The sequence below is a fragment of the Lissotriton vulgaris genome, chromosome 10, assembly GCF_964263255.1.
Source record: "Lissotriton vulgaris chromosome 10, aLisVul1.2, whole genome shotgun sequence".
NCBI lineage: Eukaryota > Metazoa > Chordata > Amphibia > Caudata > Salamandridae > Lissotriton > Lissotriton vulgaris.
Genome location: NC_141698.1, coordinates 734028840 through 734053449, shown reverse-complemented (window position 1 = coordinate 734053449; position 24610 = coordinate 734028840). Strand labels below are relative to the sequence as shown.

The window sequence follows — 24610 nt, the reverse complement described above, 5'->3', positions numbered from 1 at the left end:
TTTCATCCCTTCATGAAGGTTGGCTCTGGCGGTGGCGGGGATGTTGGTGAGGGAGAGGATCAGCTGGGTGTCGTCGGCGTAGGAGATGATGTTGTTGTGCTGGCGTGCGATGTCTGCGAGGGGGCTCATGTAGACGTTGAAGAGGGTTGGACTGAGCGAGGAGCCTTGAGGAACGCCGCAGATGTCTTCGGTGGCTTCAGATCTGAACGGAGGGAGACGGACTCTGTGTCCTTCCGGCGAGGAAGGAGATGATCCACTCCAGTGCCTTCTCCTGTACTCCGTTGCTGAGGCGTTGTACTAGGGTACGGTGACAGTGTCGAAGGCCGCGGAGAGGTCGAGGAGGATGAGGGCCGCTGTTTCTCCGTTGTCGAGTAGCGCTCGGATGTCATCGGTGGCTGCGATCAGGGCGGTCTCGGTGCTGTGGTTGGCTCGGAAGCCAGACTGCGAGGGGTCGAGGGATCCGTTCGTTTCGAGGAAGGCGGCCAGTTGCTTGTTGACGGTCTTCTCGATGACTTTTGCTGGAAATGGGAGCAGCGAGATGGGGCGGTAGTTCTTGAGGTCGGTCGGGTCTGCCGATGGCTTCTTGAGTAGGGCGCTGAGTTCGGCGTGCTTCCAGCTCTCCGGGAAGGTGGCGGTGTCGAAGGAGGTGTTGATGATGTCCCGCAGGTGGGGTGCGATGACGGGGTCGGCCTTGTTGAAGACCTGGTGAGGGCAGGGGTCGGTCGGAGATCCGGAGTGGATGGAGTTCATTGTGCGGACGGTGTCTTCGGTGCTGATCGGAGTCCAGGCGCGGAGGGTGGTGGTGGGGGGGCGGTGGTTCGGTCGGTCCTGAAGCTGTTGTGTATGTCCGCGATCTTGTTGTGGAAGTAGGAGGCGAGGGAGTTGCAGAGGTCTTGCGAAGGGGTGATGTCGCTTCCGGCGTTGGGGTTGGAGAGCTCTTTGACGATGTTGAAGAGTTCCTTGCTGTTGTGTGCGTTGTTGTCCAGTCGTTCCTTGAATGCAGTTTTCTTGGTGGCGTGGATGAGTTGGTGGTGTTCTCGGTTGGCGAGCTTGAGGGCAGTCATGTTGTCCGGTGTTGGGTCTCTGCGCCAGGTTCTCTCGAGGGCTCAGCAATTCTTCTTGGAGCTCTTGAGTTCGTCGGTGAACCATGGGGCTTTCTTGCTACTGGGTCTGCTGGGCGGGGTCCTCAGGGGGGCGAGCTCGTCTGCGCAGTCGCTGATCCACTTCGTGAGGTTGGTGGCCGCCTGGCTAGGGTTCGTTGTGCTGGTGGGAGGGTTCATGTTCAGGGAGGTCGTGAGCTGGTCGGCTGTGATCTTGTTCCAGCTCCTGCGTGCAACCTGTTGCTGGTGGTGGTGGATCGTGGTCCTACCAAAGCTGAAGTGGACGCAGCTGTGGTCCGTCCAGTGGAGTCCGGTGGCGTGGCTGAAGGCGATGTCCTTGCTGGATGAGAAGACGGGGTCGAGTGTGTGTCCGGCGTAGTGGGTGGGGGTGGTCACCAGTTGCTTGAGTCCCAGGTTGGTGAGGTTGTCCAGCAGGTTGGTGGTGTTGCGGTCGTTGTTGTTCTCCAGGTGGAAGTTGAGGTCCCCTAGGAGGATGTAGTCAGAGGAGGAGAGGGTGTGCGGGCTGATGAAGTCGGCGATGTCTTCGCTGAATTGTATGCGTTGTCCCGGGGGTCTGTAGATGAGGGTGCCTCTGAGGGTGGTCTTGGGGTTGATGTGGACCTGGAAGTGAAGGTGTTCGGCGGTTGTCAGGGTGTCGTCGGTGTTGGTCGTGATGCAGATGGTGTTCCTGTGGACGATGGCGATGCCTCCTCCGGTGTGGTTGATGCGGTCCTTTCGGATGATCTTGTAGCCGTCTGGGATGGCGATGTCGGGCGCTGAAGAGGTGTTCATCCAGGTTTCCGTGAGGAAGGAGACGTCTGGTGACGTAGTGTCGAGCAAGTTCCAGAGCTCGACGGCGTGTCTGTGGACGGAGCGGGTGTTGAGCAGGATGCATTTCAGGGGGCTGTTGCTGTTGCTCGTCGAGGTCTTGAGCGCTGCTGGAGTGGTGCAGGTCCGTATGCAGGTGAACTTGCAGGCGTTGCAGCAGAAGGGTCCGTGGGTGCGTCTCGGGGTGGCTCGGTAGCAGCCCGGGATTCGGCTGGCATTGAGTGCGTAGAGTTCGGTGGCGTAAGTCCGGCGGGTGGGCTGGGGTCTGCGGGGGCCAGGGGTCCTGGCACTGGGCGCGGTCCAGGCGCGGATGGGTGCAGACAGGCTTACCTTTGGCGCACCTTCGGCGCTCAATCGGTGCTCCCGCTGCGCGGTCGCTCCAGGGGCTTCATAAGAAGGGAGCCGGTAGGAAGGGTCTGCGGGGAGGCGGGAGCGGGCAGACCAATCGGCTGGCGGGGGGGCGGGTCCGCGGGCTGGCAGCGGCGGGAAAATGGATGTCTGGCTTGGCGGGCGGCCCTGCGACGGCTGGGGCAGCGGCAGTATCAGCAGGTAGGCAGTGGCTTGGTGGGCGGCCCTGCGGCGGCTGGGGCAGCGGCAGTATCAGCAGGTAGGCAGTGGCTTGGTGGGCGGCCCTGCGGCGGCTGGGGCACTGGCAGTATCAGCAGGTAGGCAGTGGCTTGGTGGGCGGCCCTGCGGCGGCTGGGGCAGTGGCAGTATCAGCAGGTAGGCAGTGGCTTGGTGGGCGGCCCTGCGGCGGCTGGGGCAGCGGCACTAACAGCAGGTAGGCAGCGGGCAGCAGGTAGGCAGTGGGGGCGACCGGGCCGGAGGCGCAGTGGTCGCCTGAACACGAATCCAGGGACTGCGAAGCCTGCGCAGCGTTCTCCAAGTCGACGATCAGAAACCGTCGAGCCAGAAGACACAAGGTTTCAAGAATGCAGTCGGAGGCAATCCCGGAGCTGTTCGAAGACCAGCACCTCGAAGAAGAAGAAGAGGAACATAAGAACGAGTCGGGGCCGGAAGGGGACGAGTCTGATGTCGAGGGAATCGACATCCAACAAACTGTGAGTGACGACGTTCCCTTACCAAAAAACTGACCCCGTGTGGTACCGACCCCGCCTTTGAGCCCGGTCAGACCACCGAAGAAAGTTTCCGACGCCCCGCCTTCGGGCCCGGCAACGAAACGGAAACTGAAACCGAAACTCTCGGCCTCCCACCATGTCGGATCCGAGAAACGGTCGACATCGACCCCATACAAAAGAAAGCTCGGCATCAAAACATTCCATGTCGAAACCGAAACATGCTTAGACGTCGAAGACTTACTCGACACCGAAAAAATCGGAATCAAGCAAATTTTCGGTGCCAAAAACACAGAACATTGACGGTCAGAAGCAATGGCACCTTTCGGAACCAAAAACTTCGGTACCGACACAGGAGCAGCAGACAGATCCAAAACAAAAGACTTTGTTTATCGATCCGCAAACTGGCAAAGTGGTGACAAAATCACCGAAAAAGAGGAAGAATAAACTAGATGACAAAGCTCTTCCTCCTAAGCATTTGGCGCTGGCAGGAGCTATTGAGGCGGTGTGACTTTTGTACCCCTGGAGGTGTCACGAGTTCCAGCACTTCATGGTGGAGTGGGGACTGGGAGACGCCTGGGAGCGGAGGGAGGAGGTCTGGCAGGGAAGGAAATGCTGCGAGGGAGGAGTCCGTATTGAAGAGGCATTGCGGCCTTGAGGGTGAGGTTGTGTTTGTGCCGAGTGAGGATGGCGGTGGGGGGGGAGGGGGCTCAATGCTTAGCGGGAAGGCGTGGGTGCAAAAAAAGAGCTTCAAGGAGCATGCCGCAGCTTACAAAACAAAAGAAAGGCGGCTTTGCTTTATGCTCTGCTGAAACTGCCACACATAATGCACAGCCAAAAGCGATCTTTCTCAATTCCGTACAGACACATGAGCAGCAGACAGATCCAAAACAAAAGACTTTGTTTATCGATCCGCAAACTGGCAAAGTGATGACAAAATAACCGAAAAAGAGGAAGAATGAACTAGATGACAAAGCTCTTCCTCCTAAAAAGAGAACAATGGGGACAAATACAACTCCTCCCCTTTCTCCTCAGCCTAGAGACTCACCCTCTTCTCCTATTCCTCACAATTGGCCAACTATTCCTCCACCTTCTACACCAAGACCATCTACACCTCAAACAGATGTAGACAGTGATGCAGGGGAGGAAGAACCTCATTGAGATGACGACACTATCCCAGATGAAGAAGACCCATGGGAAAATTATGATGCAGGGTCAGACGATAACGACCCACAATTCTACCCCTCAAAACCTTCATCACCTGATGATAATACAGGTTTTGTGCAGTTAATTAATAGTGCAGTTAAATACCATAAGGTAGATTTACATACAGAACCTCAAATAGAGGATTTCCTTTTAGAAACGCTACCTGCTGCACAAAGAACATCAGGCACACTACCTATGCTAAAGGGTCTTCTCAGCCACACAGCAGACATATTCAAAGACCCTGTGAGGGCTAGGGTATTAAACCCAAGAATTGATAAAAAATATAAGGCAGCCCCAAAGGACCCAATATTTATCAAAGGACAAGTACCTCTGGACTCGCTTGTAGTTACAAACGCTTGTAAAAGAGCAAATTCATTATCTACAGGAGAAGCTCCTCCTCCTGATAAGCTAATAGATGCATAAGGCAAAAGGGTAGCATCACAAGCAGCAAACAGCTGGCGCATAGCTAATGCATTTGGCGGGATACAGACAGTTTAGCGGGTCCGACTGCCATCTTGGGTGGGGGTGAAGGCTGGGACCACTTCGGGCGCCATCTTGCTGAGGGCAAGGGACGCAGGAGGCGGACTTCCCCTCGGTCAAATACCATATAAGGATGGAGGACCAAGGGCGCAGCGGGCGCGCCAGAGGTAAGCCCGTTTGCGCCTGTTCGCGTAAGGGGCGCGCATAGGGCCGCTTCCTCTGGTCCTCCGCATCCTCCCCGCCTAGTTTATTCTCGGGCTACCCTATTGAAATTGAGGCCGAGCCTGTTGTCCTCGACCCAGAGAGCTACTTCTCTACCTCCGTCTCACTCTCTGTCCTGTGGATTGCTTAACGTACGGTCGCACACAGAGATTGCCTTCCTCATCGAGTCCTCGGGGCTTGATGTTTTGTTTTTAACTGAAACTTGGACCCGGGAGGACTGCCTGGTTGAAATGGGCATGGCCTGCCCCCCAGGTTTCAAAATTACTCGCACTCCTAGGTTGAAGAACAGGGGTGGTGGAATTGGTGTCATCTTCAGAGAATCGCTGGGTTTTTTCCAGCTTAAAATTAGAGAGGTTTCTGGCTTTGAGCTGATGGGTTTCTCTTTCAAAGATCGGGAGAGAATAATGCTCACGGGCGTTCTTTGTTATCGCCCGCCGGGCCTGGCACCCTCCTTATCAGACTTCATTGACCTGATATATGACCTCTCTAATGCTCACTCCAAGCTGCTGGTCCTAGGTGATTTCAATTTATGGCAGGGTGGCCCGTCGGATGGTGCGTTTATGACTCTCTGCCAGGCTCTTGGCGACATCCAGCTGCAGCAACTGGTTCGATCAGCGACCCATAGGGGGGGGTCATGCCCTTGATTTGGTCTTCGCCGATGCACAACTAGTAGTGGTCAATGATATCCTAGATCAAGACTGGACGGCCCACTCACTGGTTGCTTTTGCCCTCTGTATAGGGGATTATCCCTCGGGGGGATGCTGGTGCCGGACAGGCTAAATTCGGCAGACCTTGGTCCCGGCTACTTAAGTCATCTCCGCTGCCTTCCTTATTGCCAGATAATTTCTGTCTGGGTAATTCGGTAGAGGAAAGCTATCTCAGCTTGAGCCGGTCTATTACCAACACGTTAGACAGGGTTGTGCCCCTTCGCAAGTCGCAAACCAGATTGAACCGGGCCTGCCCCTGGTATACGGAGGAGCTGCAGCAGCTGAAGCTGAGCTGCAAACGTGCCGAGAGAGCCTGGAGGAAGCAGTATTCGTCCTCAGCGAGGGCCTCGTTTAGGTTGGCTTTGCAGGGCTATAAGGCGCAGATTAAGCTGGCTAAGGCGGCCTTTCTAGAAACCACTCTGAATCAGGCGCCTAATAAGTGCCAAGCCCTGTTTAAAATTGTCAGGGAACTGACTCATCCTGCGTGCATGGCCAACACGGTCCTTGCGTCACAGGCTCTGTGTGATTCTCTGGCAGGTGCCTTTGAGGAGAAGACCGCCAAGATCCTGGAGGGCTTAAAAAACTCAATTCCTCCGGGTCTCGGCTTGGGAGCTCTGGTTAGTCCGTCCAGTCGACCCCGGCCGGTCGCCTGTGGCCCCGGCTCGGGAGCTCCGGACCAGGCACCCAGTCGACCCCAGCCGAGTGCTCTAGCTCTTAGTTTGGGAGCTCCGGACATTTTCTCCAGTCGACCCCAACTAAGTCTCTTCCCTAGTCCCTCCTTTGAGGAATTTTGCAGCATGGCACATAGTGTCTTCGGGCTCTCCGCTCGACCCATTGCCACCCAAATTTTGGAAGGCCTTTCAGGCGTAACTTATCCAGCCCTTGTATTCCGTCTGCCTTCAATCGGCAACTGTTCCCGAGTGCTGGAAGCTGGCAGTTGTGTCCCCATTGCTGAAGAAACCAACGCTGGACCCTGACTGTCTTTCCAATTATAGGCCTATCTCTTTACTCCCTTTTCCTATTAAGATCGTGGAAAAATGGGTGACCCGCTCCTTGTCTGGCTTCCTGGAAGAAATTGGATGGTTTGAGTCCCAGTTCGGTTTCCGCCCTGGGCATGGGACGGAGTCCGCACTGGTCACCGTACTGGACAATCTTCGCTCGCGCGTCGACAGTGGTCGGGAAGCCTTTTTGGTGCTGCTCGACATGTCGGCCGCGTTCGATACGGTGTGCCATCGGACCCTCATCAGGAGGCTTAAGGAGTGCGGGGTCACAGAGAGGGCTAGAGATTGGCTGGCATCTTACCTTAGCAACCGGCAGCAGCTGGTCGCGCTTCCTCCATTTCAATCGGAGCCACGGAAAGTAGGACAGGGGGTTCCACAGGGCTCGGCCATCAGCCCTATACTTTTTAATCTGTACCTCCGTCCTTTGGTCCGGCTTATAAAATCCTTCGGCATCTCGGCTTGTAATTACGCCGATGACACCCAGCTGGTCTTTTTCCTGGAAGGTAACAACGCGGTGCCGCTGGAGACATTTCACTGCTGTATGGCAGCTACAGCGTATTGGCTGCGGGCCAACTCTCTACAATTTAATAGCACAAAGACCGAGGTGCTTTACTGCACCATGGATCGGATCCCGCGGACACTTCCAGAGAAGTTTTGGCCTGCTACTTTCCCTGAGCCAGTATCAGCTGCGGAGTCAGCCCGCCATCTGGGGGTGATTTTCGACCCAAATCTACAACTTAACTTGCATGTCCATAAGACCATCGCTTCATGCATGATGCTGCTACGCATGCTGCGTAAAGTTCTGCCCCATCTCCCCGCCCAAGCCAGACCAGAAGTAGTTTGCGGGATCATACTGAATAGTATAGACTACTGTAATGCGCTACTTATGGAAGCACCAAAAAATCTGTTGGGGAAGTTACAACGGGTGCAGAATATGGCCGCCAAGCTGGCTCTTTCTCGCCCAAATTTTAGCTCCTCCACTCAAGCTCTAAGGGACCTACATTGGCTGCCGGTACATTCGCGTGTGCTGTATAAAGCGGCATGCCTGGTATCTAGGGCGGTACATCAACAGGGCCCAGTGCCCTTACAGAATGTTCGTTTGGTACTCGGCCCGCGGCTCCTTCGCTCCTCTTCGGCGCGACTGCTTGTGGTTCCGAGGTTCAAGAGAGTCAGGATGGGTGGCCGCTCGTTTAGTGTAGCGGCGGCCAAACTCTGGAACTCCCTGCCACTCTCGCTGAGAAGCCACAGTGACTACCTCCCATTTAGGAAGGCGTTAAAAACGCACCTTTTCCCTAGAAATGTCTGAGCAGTGAAAGCATGGCTGTCCGAATTGTAAGCGCCAGGATGCCCTTTGCGTGACAGGTTTGCGCTCTATAAATACACAAAATAAATAAATAAATAATACACAAGCGCTACTGGCACGTTATGATAGAGCGCATTATGATGAGTTCGAAAAACTCATCACACATCTTCCGAAGGAACATCAAAAAAGGGCAGACCAGCTTATACAGGAAGGGAAGATAATAACTAACACTTCCATTAAGTGCGCTTTAGACGCAGCAGACACTGCAGCAAGATCCATCAACACTAGTATCATGCTAAGAAGACATGCATGGCTTAGGGTCTCAGGGTTCAAACAAGAAGTACAAACATCGTTATTGAACCAACCTTTTGACCAAATAACACTTCGGCTCAGGAACAGATGAGACGTTAGAAAAGATGAAAAAGGACACAAACGGCTAAATCAATGGGAGCATTACAACAGCCAACTCAGAGGTTCCTTTCGTAGGTCCACCTATAGAGGGGGGTCAAAAAGTACAGGCACAAGCCAACAATCTACCTCTTTTACACCAACATCACCCAGAGGTAATTCAAGAGGCAGTTACAGAGGTAACCACAACAAGGGTAGAGGTCGCGGAAATGATAACCGCAACTCCCCAACCCCAAAACAGTGACGTAATACAACTCCCCCCAGACCATATAACACCGGTCGGGGGACGTTTATCACAGTTCCTACCTGTCTGGGAAAACATCACATCAGACAGGTGGGTGAGACAGATTATCCAACATGGTTATTGCCTGGAACTCACAGCTACCCCACCAAACATCCCCCCCAGACAGCGTCCAATGAGACAAGATCATTTAACATTGTTAAAACAAGAAGTACTATCACTGCTACAAAAGCATGCCATAGAGAAGGTTCCAAAACATCAGCAAGGGACAGGAGTATACTCTCTATACTTCCTAATCCCCAAAAAAGACGGGTCTCTAAGACCAATCTTAGACCTCAGACCTCTCAATGCATACATAAACTCGGAACATTTCCACATGGTCACGCTCCGACAAGTACTTCCTTTACTGAAGAAAGGGGACTTTCTTTCTACACTGGATCTAAGAGACGCTTACTTTCACATCCCAATTCACAAAGCCCACAGAAAATACCTCAGGTTTGTAGTAGGACAACATTATCAGTTCAAAGGCCTTCCATTTGGGGTCACAATAGCACCAAGGATGTTCACAAAATGCCTAGCAGTAGTTGCAGCACACCTAAGAAGACAAATACATGTCTTCCCTTACTTGGACGATTGGCTAATAAAAGCCAAGTCACAGGAAGAATGTCTTCAGAACACACAAGACCATTTAATTGCTGCACCAGCTAGGGTTTACGGTGAACTACACAAAATCCCACCTACAACCAAACAAGATTCAACAATATCTAGGGGCTACTATAGACACAGAAAAAGCCAAAGTATACCCCAATCCAGTCAGGATCCAAACAATGGTCACGCTGATCCAAAAATTTCAACCACAACAATCACTAACAGCTCGAGTGTTCATGCAGCTGTTAGGGATGATGTCCTCCTGTATACTGCTCATACCATATGCCAGACTACAAATGCGTCCACTGCAGGAGTGTCTAGCGACACAGTGTAATCAGGCTCAAGGTCAGATTACAGATCTTGTGTTGGTAGACGACCGCACACATCGCTCTCTGAAGTGGTGGAACACAATAAACATTTCCAAGGGACGGTCGTTCCTAGAACCGATCCACAAGTGATACTGACAGCGGATGCATCGCTCACCGGATGGGGAGCGCATATGGAGAAATATACAGTACAGGGAAAATGGAGTGTACAGCAAAAAAGACTGCACATCAATTATCTGGAACTACTAGCAGTGTTTCTAGCATTAAAAGCTTTCCAAATGCAAATACTCAACAAAGCAGTCCTGATCAGAACAGACAACATGACTGCAATGTATTATATTAAAAAACAGGGGGGGACACACTCTCTCCAACTATCCAGACTAGCACAGGACATTTGGAGATGGGCCATTCCTCAAAAGATCTATCTGTTAGCCGAACACCTACCAGGAGTTCAAAATTAGATGGCAGACATCCTAAGCAGAGAGTCAGAACAAATACACGAATGGGAACTGCACAACAAATACTGCAGCCATTCTTTCAAAGATGGGGACAACCAGAGATAGATCCCTTTGCCACTCATCAGAACGCAAAATGCCAAAACTTCGCAAGCAGGTACCCACACCACCTGTCCCAGGGCAATGCGCTATGGATAAATTGGTCCAACAAATTTGCTTACGCTTTTCCCCCTCTCCCACTAATTCCATTAGTGGTTCGGAAACTCCAACAACATACAATGATACTAGTAGCACCCACGTGGGCAAGACAGCCGTGGTTCACCACGCTACTGCAACTCTCACAGGTGCCACATCAAAAACTGAGATTACCCATGCACCTTGCACAGAACCATGGAGAAATAATGCACCCAGATCCCAAACAATTAAACCTAGCGATCTGACTCCTGAGGTCATAGAATTTGGATACTTGGATTTACCTCCAGACTGTATGGAAATCATTAAGCAAGCAAGACGTCCTACCACCAGAGCATGCTATGCAGCAAAGTGGAAAAGGTTTGCTGTATACTGTAACAGTAACAACATCAACCCTCTGGACGCATCCACTAAACAGATTATTTGCTATTTACTACACTTGCAGCAATGTAACCTTGCCTACACCTCTATTAGAGTACATCTTGCAGCTATAGCGGCGTACCTACAAAACAGACATCTTTCCCTGTTTAAAGTACCAGCAATAAGAGCTTCCATGGAAGGCCTCAAAAGAGTCATTCCACCAAGACTACCGCCTGCCCGTCTGGAATCTCAACATAGTACTTACCAGACTAATGGGACCACCTTTCGAACCTATGCATAGGTGTGAAATACAATTCCTCACATGGAAGGTGGCTTTTCTTATAGCTATTACCTCACTCAGAAGAGTAAGCGAGTTGCAAGCATTTACAATACAAGACCATATTTGCAGCTACACCAAAATAAAGTGGTTCTTAGAACAAACCCAAAATTCTTGCCTAAAGTAATTTCAGCATTCCACATCAATCAGTCAGTAGAACTATCAGTCTTCTTTCCAAAACCACAGACGGTAGCAGAAATAGCCCTACATACATTAGATGTCAGAAGGGCAATATTGTACTACATAAAAAGAACACAAACTTTCAGAAAGACAAAACAACTATTTGTAGCGTTTTCTCCTACACATAAGGACAATCCTATCTCTAAAGCAGGCATTGCCAGGTGGATTGTAAAATGTATACAAATATGCTACTTAAAAGCAAAGAGAACATTAACTGTTCCTCCTAGAGCTCACTCTACACGTAAACTAGGAGCATCTATGGCATTCTTAGGAAACATTCCCCTAGGTGACATATGCAAAGCAGCTACCTGGGTTACACCGCATACCTTCACAAAACACTACTGTGTAGATGTGCAGACAACACAACAGGCTAGAGTGGGACAAGCTGTACTAAAGACTTTATTTTAGACTGTTGCAACAGACACTGGTGGCCACCGCTAGGGAGATAACTGCTGTATAGTCTATTCATAATGTACCATCTGCAGCCCATATACCTCGAACGGAATATGCTACTTACCAGTATGCATCTGTTCTTAGCATAGAGGGCTGCAGAGTGGTACATGCCCTCCCAGCCTCCCCGGAAACCTGTGTCTGTTCCAACACTATCTTATATAGATACACTTACATGGGCATTTCTATCTGTATTCTATCATACTACTCCATCTAACCCTACTATGGCAAAACAATCTAAGGATGGAGCAGATGCCCATGCGCACTAGCACCCAAGGGAGGAGTCACCAGCCTCGTGACGACAAAGACTTCTCCAAGAGAAAAACAAGTGCAATCATCCGAGCCCAACACCAGATGGCGATCTATTCATAATGTACCACTCTGCAGCCCTCAAGAACAGATGCATACTGGTAAGTAGCATATTCCTTATCCAGTATTGGTATCTTTCATAGATTCACATGCAACCCACCATTCTCCCAGTGGAGTCAGTTCTCTTTGATTTTGGGTAGAATTACTTCTCACTTGATCTTGGAAAATCTCAGGAGAACTTGCTTCTGCTGGGAGTGTTCTAGAGGGTGGTTATTGGCTGGAGCCCCCTTTGGTCTTTTTTGAAAAAGGACATAGATAGTCTACTAAGATATGGCCTTTGGCCTTTTTCGCCTATTTATTACTTATGGCACTGCTTTTGATATTTACCATGGGACTTCCATTTCGATGACTGGCAATGATTCAGGCATGTGAATCTATGAAAGATACCAATACTGGATAACTGTAGTTACAGGTAAGTAACTTGTTTTCTTACCCTACGTAGTCTTTGAAAGTCAGAACTGATCGCAAATGTCCCGAATCCTTGCTGAGTTACTGTGCCATTGTTTTAAACACATGCCCAAGTGCAGCTTATTCACCATATTCACTGTTGTTCCAGCATTCATGTTGGGTATATTTTTGGTAATGTATTCAGGAAAGCACATATATTTGATGTTGTCCATCGTGTCTTCTTCCTCAATTGTCCATACATGTGTGTTGGTTCCAAAGTCTCCTATGCAAATTTGCGAATACGTCAAGGCTGCCTGCAGTTATCACATGTGATGTGGTAACACAGCAAAGGAGTGACTGAATGCTCCGCACCCCTTGCAACCTAAGGCTTCTTGGAATAAAATATGTTTATTAAATTATTAGCAAGACATGCATTGCTTAAGTAAACACCGGTGTTAGTGGAAAAATAAGTGTTGGCTTTGAGCATTGCGTTTCCATTTTTTATTATGTGGACTGCTTCAATTTCTAATCAGCTGATGGAACATAAACACCGAAGAGGTTGTAACCAGGTCTCTGAGCAGCGGGTACTGAAAGGTTCTAGGCCTGTAAAAGGCCTACAAGTTCAAAGGTGCATGCTTACCGGCAAAATTATTTACTGGTCATCTTACAAAAATCGCTTCTTAGTCACCACCATCCGTTATGGTATTTTAATAAGATCCCCTACAAACCTTGTAAGTACTCTTTGGATGCTATTCTTGGCTTATATTTAGCTCCCATATATACTGCTGGTGCATGTCTTATAGCAGAGTACTGTGGTGAAGGCTATGTTCAATTGGAAATATAGACTTCTCAAGGAATCAGCCAAACTTATTACAGTCCCAGTGGTTATCATAGGCTTACCACTCTTAGTGCACGAGAGGGAACTATTTATGCCTAGTTTAGTTATACCACACAGATTTATGGAAGGGTAGTGTTCGTCTTGATCTAGTCCATGTGTCTAAGCTACGTCATATCTCTGAAAAATAGTGATCTCCTGTCAAACAAGACATTTACTCTTTCTGTCAGTTTGATTTATTGGTTTAGTTTGCATAGCTTAACACTAAAAACAGTTGTCTGCGTGAAGACCTAATGGTTATGACTGCCCAACATGTTCCTTGGCCACTGGTTTTGATGGCAAATTCATCAGGGCCAGAGGAGGACCTACTTGTCGAGCATGATCCGAGACCTGAAAGGCTAAATCGTGAAAGAAAATTGGGAAGAAATAATCAGGACTTGGTATGTGTATTGTTGTTAAAATGCAAATATAAAAAGTTAACCTATTTTACCACGAGCCCAACCTTATGAACACCCACCTATGGGCAAAGTTACCTCTTGACATATTAACTGTCCTAAAAATGTAAATAAGAGCATGCAAGCCCATAAAGCCCCTTTTAGTAAGCTCCAAACACCCTCTGATTAGCCATTCCAGTGGTGTAAATTTTCAAGTGTTAACTCAGTTCATAGAAAATGGTCCTAATTCAAAACAAAACAAGGTAGTTGGACCGCAAATTCCACATAACAAAAGAAATTGCTTCTCTTCAACTCCTAGCAAAGTCAGGTATGCATTTATGATAGTAGCCTGATCTGCCGGTTTCTCCCCCACTCACAACTCTCATTATGGCGCTCATGCTCCTATCTGACCCCAATTATTTAGCTTCAGGACGCGACCGGTACACAACGTCCGCATATTAATTGGACCTGGAATGTGTTATACAAAAACGAAGGGTGCCCAGGGAGCTGGAGTGCCTTGTGGAAGTTCATACGTTTGTTTACTTGAAACACATTAACAGCATCTGGCAATGATAGTGTAATCCCACAGGTTACCCCATACCTGTGGAAAGTAATTTCTTGCCTCTTGGGTATGGCCATTTTACTCTAATAACTCAATCTCCATTGACCATTAACAAAAGTGCATGCAGTTGACACTAATAATGCAGCTGGCATTATTGCAGTAAGTAAATTTGTTTTTATTGAGGCTGGACACTGGAATACATGTATAATTGTTTTTTCCTGGCTTTTCTGGAAATATTAGGCATGTGCACCGCAATATTACAAATGTGAAAAAGTAATTTGATCTTACTTTTTTTCCTCAAGGGACCAGCTACTCTCCACAAGAGAACTCGCATAACCACAGTGCTGTTAGTTCAAATTCACATTCTTCTAATCCTAGCAGTAATGCAAGCAAAAATTCAGATTCTGTAAGTATTTTTATCCGACTTACATTTAGTGAAAGGGATATTATAAGAATTTAACTGCCATGTTTTGAGGTGTTTAAAATGTAATTGTATAGCTTATTGTGTGCTGTGCAATAACTTAGTTCACCAGTGTAAAAGATATTTTGCAGCTGCTCAGTATAATGAATGAGAAATGTAGCCATATTTAAAATTAGCATGTAATACGAATTCCCAACAAACCTTTCAGTGACAAACTAGAAGACACATCCAGGAGTTGAGCCTTCGATTAGGATGCGTTTTAAACCCGAGCCTGAAGGCTTAGTCCAAGTACAGGGACTATAGAATACTGTAGAAAGACTACCGTTCTACTGGATAACCAAGACCTAAAGGATACTGACTTAAAATCTGACTATCTAATACCACGTCTCATTCTTTGGAATTGCAAACGCCTGCATACATACCTCTCATGAGCTCTACCCAACACACTTGTGCTTTAAAGTGGCAACAAGGCAAGTTGCCTTTCTTTATTACCCAACAAAGTAACACCAGAATGTAATAATTTAATACATTTCCAGATTCGTTTCTAGTCAGTTTTTAGGTTGCTTAGTACACTTAGCAATGCACTTTTTCCATTTAACTTGATCAAATCAATGCACTTCACTACTGCAGAAAGCAGGTTATAATAGTCTTGAAATTGGTTATTTTATCTTCAGAAAGTTTAGGGAAAAAGCATAGCATATGATTTGTCTTTGAATAAGGACTACCTTCTAAATAGAAGTGCACATTTTTCTGTTATTTGCAGCAACTGTGAAGTTAAATTTGTTAACAATATATTAAACATGCTATTTGTAACAAGGGATAAAGCAGCATTACTGTTGACAGAGAAAAATAAAAATGAAAGGATCAATTAGAGTGAAAAGCCAGAATGTGAACAATTTTGAAATTTCATAGAATAGGTCACTGTCGAGATATGCGCAGGTAGAGCATTTGAAGTTGTCACACCTGCTAATTTACAAATTTAATATTGGAGTATACGAACTGAACTTCAAAGAAACAAAATATTGGGAGAGATGTATTCCATAGATTTAGTTAGTTAACCAAGCAGATGCTCGATATAAGTTTATTCTGATGGAGAATTCTTTTTGGAAGCATTTGAAGTATCTATATAGAAGTAAAGGCCGTAATCCACACAAAAAATAAAGTATTTTTAAGTGGAATGTGTAGGTAGTCCTCATCAAATAAAATTAATTTTAAAGCTTGGAGTTGGAAAAGCCAGACACTCGCTACTAGATGGACTTTGAAAACAGTATTCATAAGCAGACCTAATAGGTGATTTAAAATCTAAGTCCAGGACAAGGCGCCATTAAAGATTTAGACTTCACAACTTTCTTCAAACTGAAATTAAGTTGCATTGTCGGAAGGCTTTGGGTGAAGCACACATGGTGCGTCGCCCTTGCTCATCCCCAGTGCTATTCTTCATCTAAGGTTGTGCGGAGCTGCTACATTAGGGATGGAGGCAGACTAGGTGAAGCGGTTTCCCCGGCTGGGAATAGTGAATAGAAATGTGTTGTGGTGAAGCTTCATGGGCTGGTGTTCCACCATCCTGGGTCTCATTCTTCAGGCTCTTGCGCTTACCGTTGGATGTTTTTTTGGCTATCACCTTACTAAACATGATAATTACAGTCATGCAAAACAAGACCGAGACCTGTTTAAGTACATAAAGTTACATCCAGAAGATTTCAGGAAAAAAAGAAAAACAATGGCCGAGGTATTTGACAATTTCCATCCGGTTCTTTGAGTTTCTATCCACCACTCGAGTGCTCCAGGATCCTTTTATGATTATAGTTCTCACTGACTGCAGGCTCCATTTTTAAAGTCCTATTTAATAAGCTGATGACACCTATCCATATGAAACCAAATGTATTCTTTGCATTAAAATGACTGCTGGCCACAATAAAAGAAAAATACATGGAACTCGCAAGAATGCAACAGTATTGCAGCAATTCACTTTCGTATAATTTGGAATGGAAAAGTGGGTTCTTTCCACAAATATTTCATGAAGATTAGCCACTTATACTGTGAGCATTGCCACTGTTGGCCGCCATAACCGCCAAAAATGCAAAATGACAGGGCCTTGTATCCAAGTAAACATAACAAAAACCTTTTCAACTGCTTTTGTGGTATTTTTGCTCCTCTTCATTGCTAGTCAAATGAAGATCTCGCTTAAAACAAGGCAGTTTAGATTGAAGATAAGTGAGTTCACCACATCAGTAGTTGTTTCTGTGCCTCTTTCAAATAGGGGATGAGTCACACAGAAGATGACTTTGATAGGATCATCTCTCCCAGATGTACAGCAGTGTTAATCATTGGTGTGGTCCCTCGCTAAACTTGACAGCTTGCATGTGGAGTATCTATAGAGACATTTAAAGCTTCCTACAGAATGTATGAAAGTTCTCAGAGGCTGTCAAGGAGCATTCTGCATTTTATATTCTGTATTCTGTATTTTATTCTGTTAGCGTTCCTTGCATCCCCTGCCCTCTGTGCCCCCCCGCTCCACCCTTCCCGCCACTGCTTCCCTGCGGCCCGCCCCCTTTTGCCTTCTGTGTCCCCTCCCCTCGCCCATTGGCTGCCTAGCTGCTCCTCCCTGCCATTTGGCCTCTTATGGAGGTCGCCGCGTGGCAGTGGTTGTGACCTGACCTCTGGTCGCTCCCCACGCTGCACGGCTCCTCCTGTGCACCTGTGACTCTCCCCTCTGCTGCCGCTGCTGGGAGTTCGCCGCTGGTGTGCCCCTGGTGACTGTCTCTGCGTTCCCCTTCTTAGTTGTTTTTTCGCCTTGGCATTTGCTTTCTGCATTTTATATTCAGTATTTCTGTATTTTATTCTGTTAGCGTTCCTTGTGCCCCCCCCGCTCCACGCTTCCCACCGCTGCTCCCCTGCGGCCCGCCCCTTTTGCCTTCTGTGTCCCTTCCCCTCGCCCGCCCCAGCTGCTCCTCCCACTTCGCCTCTTATGGAGGTCGCCGCGCAGCGGATGCACTGAAGGCGCGCCTAAGGCAAGCCTGTCTGCCCCTGTCTCTGCCCAGCGCCAGAACCCCTGCGCCCCCCGCCACGCCAGACTACACTAAGACTCCAGGATGCTTGTTTCCGGTCCAGGAAAGACATGGCTTGGCAGTTCGGGCTGGACTGTTCCCATGAGGCACAGGGTCAGACTGATTTGCATATGGCCATGTCTGAACTGGGGTGGCTGAGTGTAATTTAATGTATGTCTTGTAAAGCGCACTGCTGCCCTGAGGTGTCGTGGCGCTGTAGACCGCTTGGGAACCCATCCTGGCTATCCCTGTGAGATGGTCCCTACTGGGTGTCTCCAAGGTGAAACTAGGCATCCCCGGCGAATGTGGGGGGCCGTTGTAGAGATGAGGCAAGCTAATGCCCAGAGTTGCCGAGTGTGATCCCTGGTTAGAGTAGGCACTGAGGCGAGAATTATCGAGTCCGCTGACCCTGGTCCACGACCCTGCCGCGTCGGGAATTGAACCCTGGTCCCGGGCCGTTCTCAGCCGCCTCTAACCAGTGAGCCACACCACTCCAGTGAGCTAAAGAATGGTGATGGATTAAACCCAGATCAGTTGACTGGGGGTGAGTGTTTGATTTGCTCAAACGCTCCGTCCATCATCCCCTTTTGTATTGCTTTACACTATGACTCCAGCACCCTCCACGCACTCAACCCCAGAAGACACCACCCCTGCTGCCAGCCATCCCGAAGCACACCCAAGGTCCTTTCACCTGTCGGAACTGTAGATACATCAGCATCAGGCCCGCCAAACCCCAGCCAGAGAACCCAACCACCTCAGATGCATCCTCCTCAAAACCCGCTCCTCTCGCAAGCACGCCATCGAACTCTGGGACCTCCTAGACACTTCCGCCCCCGACGTCGCCTTCCTGACGGAGACCTGGCTCAATGCCACCTCAGCCCCTGATATCGCCATAGCCATCCCACAGGGATACAAGATCTTCCGCAGAGACTGCGCTGTGAGAAGTTGGCCTGATATTCAGTGTTCACTATTCTAGTGATCACTATGTATCAGTCCAAACAACCCTTATGGTGATTGGTTGTAAGTCAACCGATAGACCAGCTTTCCTAGTAGCATGGACAAGAGCAGTCTTCGGGCTAAACTCTAGAGGGCGTGTTAAGCCAGCTGTTATACCATCACATATACCCCTTGAACACCAAGTGAAAGGACACCACACAAGTGTTATGAAAATAAACAGTGTATTTATTTAAATCACAACAGCCCTGTACTCTTTATGAGGACAGGGTACTAAGCACACAACAAAACTCTTACGAAAATACTTTAAGTTGCACAAGTTACACAAATGCCCGAGGGGCACGAAAAACCATATACTATGGAAGTGGAATGCGAAATTACTAGCAGGTAAGTACTGGACTAATAGGCTTTGGAATCGCTAGGACTACGTTACTGAACCTTCAGATTACTAGTAGGAGGCCTAGGGGAATCGGGTGCAGAGTGTGCACTCTCACGCGGGATGCGGGACAAAGTCTATGGAGGCTAGTAAAAGCAAAGTTAGTGTTCTCGGGCGAACCCGACTAGGTAGGTTGAAAACAAAAGTGGGGATAGAGGATAGCTCGGAGGAGGAGCTTCCTCACACTGACTCCGGGGCCAGCCACCATTATGAGGCCCAGGTCGAGGGATCGCCTTCGGGCCTTACCCAAGACCTCGATACCCGTCCCACGGCTCCGCCTTCCGGCCCGGCCACGGACATTGGTGCAGCACCGCTACAGGTGCAGAAACTGAAAGTGAAACAGTCGGTATCGACGCCACCAGTATCGAAACCGAAAGGGCAGGTCGCACTGGTTGGATCTAAGGCTTCGGAGGCCTCGGCGCCGAAGAAATCCAAGATGGCCGTCTAGCTCAAGAGCCATGCCAAAATGGCCGATCCGAAGGCTGCGGTGTCGAAGCCTAAGGCGAAGGCGCCCGACGCGGCTGCGTCGGCGCCAAAGATGGTTGACGCTCTCAAAAGTCGCGTCGACGCCAAAAAGGTCGATGACCATAAGAAGGCCCCGAAGAAGTGCCAGGACGACCCCAAGTCTCTGGCTGCACCGCTTCCGGTTGACAAGGCGAAGGGGGGAGCTGCGTCGGCTCCGAAGACTGCGGCCTTGGTCGCCGACCCTAATCCGGAGGACTCTCTCGAGCCGGTCCGTCCCTCTGCTTAGTTTGCCAAGAAGGTCACGGAGTCCCTTCAGCGAATGCGGGAGGGTGCCGCGGAGGTCGAGCCGAAGAAGACTGTGTCGCCCAAAACTCTGCAGAAACCGGCGAAGGCGCAGACGCCGATTATTTTCACGCTCCCACCTGGGACGGCGCCGAAGGCTTTCACTGCGAAACCTGGGACCGGAGTGCCCTTAAAGTTGGCTTCGACGCCGAAGGCATCGTCAGTGGTTCCAAACCCACCACACCAGCCACTGGCGGAGGAGGAGCGTCGAGAGGTGGTCATCGACGCCAACACAGGCAAGCTGTCTCTACTTAAACGGAAGATCACGCCGGAGCCAGCGTTGGAGCACTTCCACATCCCATTTAAAAAGAAGTTGGACTCTGCGGGTACATCTGCCCCTCTGGAGCCTGTATCTCCGCAAGGTCAGGAACTCTCACCCACTCATTCCAATGCTGGGGAGGGTGTTTGAGAAGACGAGGATGAGTATGCTTATCCAGTTTACTCGGACTCAGAGGATGTCACTGAGCCATGGTCTGCTGGGGGAGACCCTGGGGACCCCCATTCGGGACACGAGCCACAACTTTTTGCTGCAAAAACTTCCCCGACAGAAGACTCTGCGGCCTTCAACGCTCTAATTGAAAGGGCTGCAGCCAATCATGACGTCTACCTCCATGCAGACCCAGTGGATGTCGATTTTCTTTTTGACACTTTCTCAGTGGCTGAAAAAACTGTCAAGACACTGCCAATGCTCAAGGGAGTGTTAAAGCATGCGCCAGAGGTTTTTAAGGAGCCCACCCGGGCAAGAGTCATTAATCCTCGTATTGACAAAAAGTACAAGGCAGCGCCCACTGATCCGACGTACATCAAAGGACAGTTGCCGCTAGACTCTCTGGTTGTCTCCAACGCACGTAAACGAGCCAACTCACAGACCACGGGTGATGCTCCTCCCCCAGACAAGGAATCAAAGGTGTTTGAGGCATCAGGGAAACGTATTGCTGCGCAGGCAGCCAATATATGGCGCATATCCAACACGCAGGCGCTACTTGCACGCTACGACAGGGCACACTATGACACTCTAGAGACCCTTCTACAGCACTTGCCAGATCAGTACAAGGAGGCTGCTGAAATGTTGCTTCAGGAGGGAAAACTTATCACTAATGCCTCAATTAAGTGTGCTCTAGATGTAGCTGATACCGCCTCACGCGCAGTAAACACTAGCGTTCTACTGCGCCGACATGCATGGCTCAGAATCTCAGGCTTTAAACCGGACATTCAGACTACCATCCTGAACCAAACTGTCAATCCTGACCACCTGTTTGGGCCAGAAGTGGATGCCACCCTCGAAAAGATGAAAAAAGACACTGACACTGCTAAATCTATGGGCGCCCTGCAGTCCCAGCAGTTTCGGGGTGGTTCCTTTCGCCGCTCCAATAACAGAGGCACCTCGAGGGGTCAGGCGTCCCAATCCACACAATTCTATAAAAGTAACACCCAATCCTCATATACCAACAAGGGTCGGGGTGGATACCGTGGCAACAACGTCAAAGGCAGAGGACGTGGAAATAACAGCTCCAGGTCCTCCACCGCCAGCAAACAGTGACTCCTTGTCACTGCCCCCCGACCACGCAACACCGGTCGGGGGGAGACTCCAGCAGTTCCTGCCCGTGTGGAAGTCCATCACCACGGACAGGTGGGTCAGATCTATTATCCAATACGGTTATTGTCTGGAGCTCACATCCACTCCACCCAACATACCTCCAAAAAGCCGTCCTATGTCCGGCGAGCACTTGCACTTGTTGCAGCAAGAAGTCAACGTCATGCTGCAAAAAGGGGCAATAGAGCTCGTTCCACTACAAGAAAGGGGTACAGGTGTTTACTCCCTGTACTTTCTCATTCCAAAGAAGGACGGATCCCTCAGGCCCATCCTAGACCACAGACCTCTAAACTTATACATTCTGTCAGATTATTTCCATATGCTCACTCTGCAGCAGGTTCTCCCACTGCTTCGGCAAGGGGACTTCCTGGCAACTCTGGATCTCAAGGATGCATACTTTCACATTCCCCTGCATCCTTCTCACAGAAAGTACCTAAGGTTCACCATTCAGGACCAGCATTACCAGTTCAAGGTTCTGCCTTTTGGCGTCACCACAGCGCCCAGGGTCTTCACCAAGTGCCTAGCAACGGTGGCGGCGCATCTAAGGCGTGAAAACATCCACGTCTATCCTTATCTGGACGACTGGCTCATTCAGGCAAAGTCGAACCAGCAGTGCGCCGACCACGTGTCCCACAATATTCACCTTCTGCACGACCTGGGGTTCTCACTGAATTACCCAAAATCCCATCTCCAGCCCGCCCACATACAGCAGTATCTGGGGGCGACAATAAACACTCTGGCGGCCACTGCGCAGCCAAATTCAGTGAGAATCGACAGTATTCAGTCGCTGGTCCAAAGATTCAGACCTCAGCACTCGCTTCCAGCAAGAGTGTTCATGCAGTTGATAGGCATGATGGCCTCCTGCATCTCCATTGTCCCGCACGCGAGACTACATATGCGCCCGCTTCAGGAGTGCTTAGCACGTCAGTGGACTCAGGCTCACAACCAGTTGAAAAACCTAGTGTTGGTGAGCGGTCGGGCATACAACTCTCTGCATTGGTGGAATCCACAAAACCTTTGCAAGGGCCGACCGTTCCAGGAGCCTGTGCTACAGATTATCCTGACGACGGACGCTTCTCTCCAGGGTTGGGGAGCGCATGTACTCCATTACACAGTGCAGGGACTATGGACTCTACAGCAAAAGAAGATGCACATCAATGTGTTGGAACTGATGGCGATCTTCATGGCCTTAAAGGCGTTCAAAGTACATCTGTGCAACAAGGTCGTGTTGATCCGGACGGACAACATGACGGCCATGTACTACATTCAGAAACAGGGAGGAACACACTCTCCGCAGCTGTCTCATCTGGCTCAGAGCATGTGGAAGTGGGCCATTCAGAGGGACATCTTCCTCATGGCGGAACACCTCCCAGGCAAGGACAATCAGATGGCAGACCTGCTCAGCAGGCACAGCCACCAAATGCACGAGTGGGAGATACATCCATCAGTACTCCAGCCGTACTTTCAAAGATGGGGTCATCCAGAGATAGACCTGTTCGCCACAAGGGAGAACGCAAAATGCCAAAGCTTCGCCGCCAGGTTCCCACACCCGCAATCGCAGGGCAATGCGATATGGATGAACTGGTCAGGCAAATTGGCGTACGCTTTTCCCCCAGCACCCCTGATACCGCTGGTGGCACGCAAGCTCAGGCAACACTCGATGACTCTCATCCTGGTTGCTCCAACGTGGGCTCGCCAACCATGGTACACCACGTTTCTGGAACTGTCCGTAGTACCGCATCAAAGGCTTCATCTCACACCCAGCCTTCTGACGCAGAGCCATGGCGACATTCAGCACCCAGATCCGCGACAGCTCAACCTGGCGATCTGGCTCCTGAGGTCCTAGAGTTTGGCTACCTTAACCTTCCTCCCAATTGCATGGACATCATTCGGGAGGCAAGAAAGCCCACTACTAGAGCATGTTATGCGGCCAAATGGAAACGGTTTGTCATTTATTGCGCAAACCACAACATTAATCCACTTGATGCTTCCATTCAGAACATCATCTGTTACCTGTTACATCTATACCAGTGTAATTTGGCATATACTTCCATCCGCATTCACCTGTCTGCGATGGCCGCATACCTCCAGAATAGACAGCACCTTTCACTTTTCAAAGTGCCTGCTATCAAAGCTTTTCTGGAAGGACTCAAAAGGGTCATTCCACCACGGACCCCACCAGCTCCAGAATGGAACCTCAATGTGGTTCTTACTAGACTGATGGGTCCCCCCTTTGAGCCACTACATTCTTGCGAACTTCAGTTCTTGACTTGGAAAGTGGCTTTCTTAGTGGCAATTACGTCGCTACGGAGGGTTAGTGAGCTGCAGGCCCTCACAATCCAAGAGCCATTCTTCCAGGTTCATGCTAACCGGGTAGTGCTCCGCACTAACCCTAAATTTCTACCCAAGGTTGTGTCTCAATTCCACTTAAACCAAACGATTGAGTTGCCGGTGTTTTTTCAAAATCCTGAGTCACTGGCGGAGCGGATGCTCCACACCCTTGACGTTAAAAGGGCCCTAATGTATTACATTGATAGGACCAAGGATTTTAGAAAGACTAAGCAGCTTTTCGTTGCTTTTGCGGCACACCACAAGGGTAACGCTATTTCCAAGGCTGGTATTGCTAGGTGGATCGTGAAATGTATTCAAATCTGTTATGCGAAAGCTAAACGCACTCTTACAATTCCACCGAGAGCCCACTCCACCAGAAAGTTGGGGGCCTCTATGGCCTTCCTTGGAAACATTCCCTTAGAGGACATATGTAGAGCAGCCACATGGTCTACCACACATACATTTACTAAACATTACTGTGTAGACGTGCACTCCAAACAGCAGACAGCTGTAGGGCAGGCTGTTCTCAAAACACTTTTCCAAACTGCTGCAGCTGGCACGGGTGGCCGCCGCTAATGGAGGGACTGCTATGTATTCTATGCACAGATATGAATTCAGCAGCCCACATGCCTCGAACTGCAAATGCTACTTACCAGTATGCATCTGTTCTTGGCATGTAGGGCTGCTGACATTCATATCGCCCGCCCTCCTCCCCGGCGCCTGTAGCAGCTGCAGGATTTACATATCATTTTCATGGCATGGTCATCATTCACAAGGTTCACTCCATCTCGGCCACAATGGCTAAAAACAATCTGGGGATGGAGTCGATGCCCATGCGCACTGTAGTCCAGGGGAGGAGCCACCTATCTCGTGATACTTCGAAGACTCTTCCAGGACAACAATGTGCAATCAT

General features: G+C 49.5%; 1 protein-coding gene and 1 pseudogene across 8 annotated transcripts in view; both read left to right on the top strand.

Annotated features, from left to right (window-relative positions):
* The window catches only part of WAC (WW domain containing adaptor with coiled-coil), a 669371-nt gene that overhangs the window by 94927 nt on the left and 549834 nt on the right, over positions 1–24610 (top strand). For all 8 annotated transcript variants that reach the window (XM_086941596.1, XM_086941594.1, XM_086941592.1 and 5 more), the window contains exon 4: positions 14410–14513. In XM_086941596.1, coding sequence (XP_086797722.1) covers positions 14410–14513 — 104 coding nt within the window. The remainder of the gene's footprint in view (positions 1–14409; positions 14514–24610) is intronic.
* Positions 16000–16287, top strand: LOC147688725 (NADH dehydrogenase [ubiquinone] 1 subunit C2 pseudogene; annotated as a pseudogene).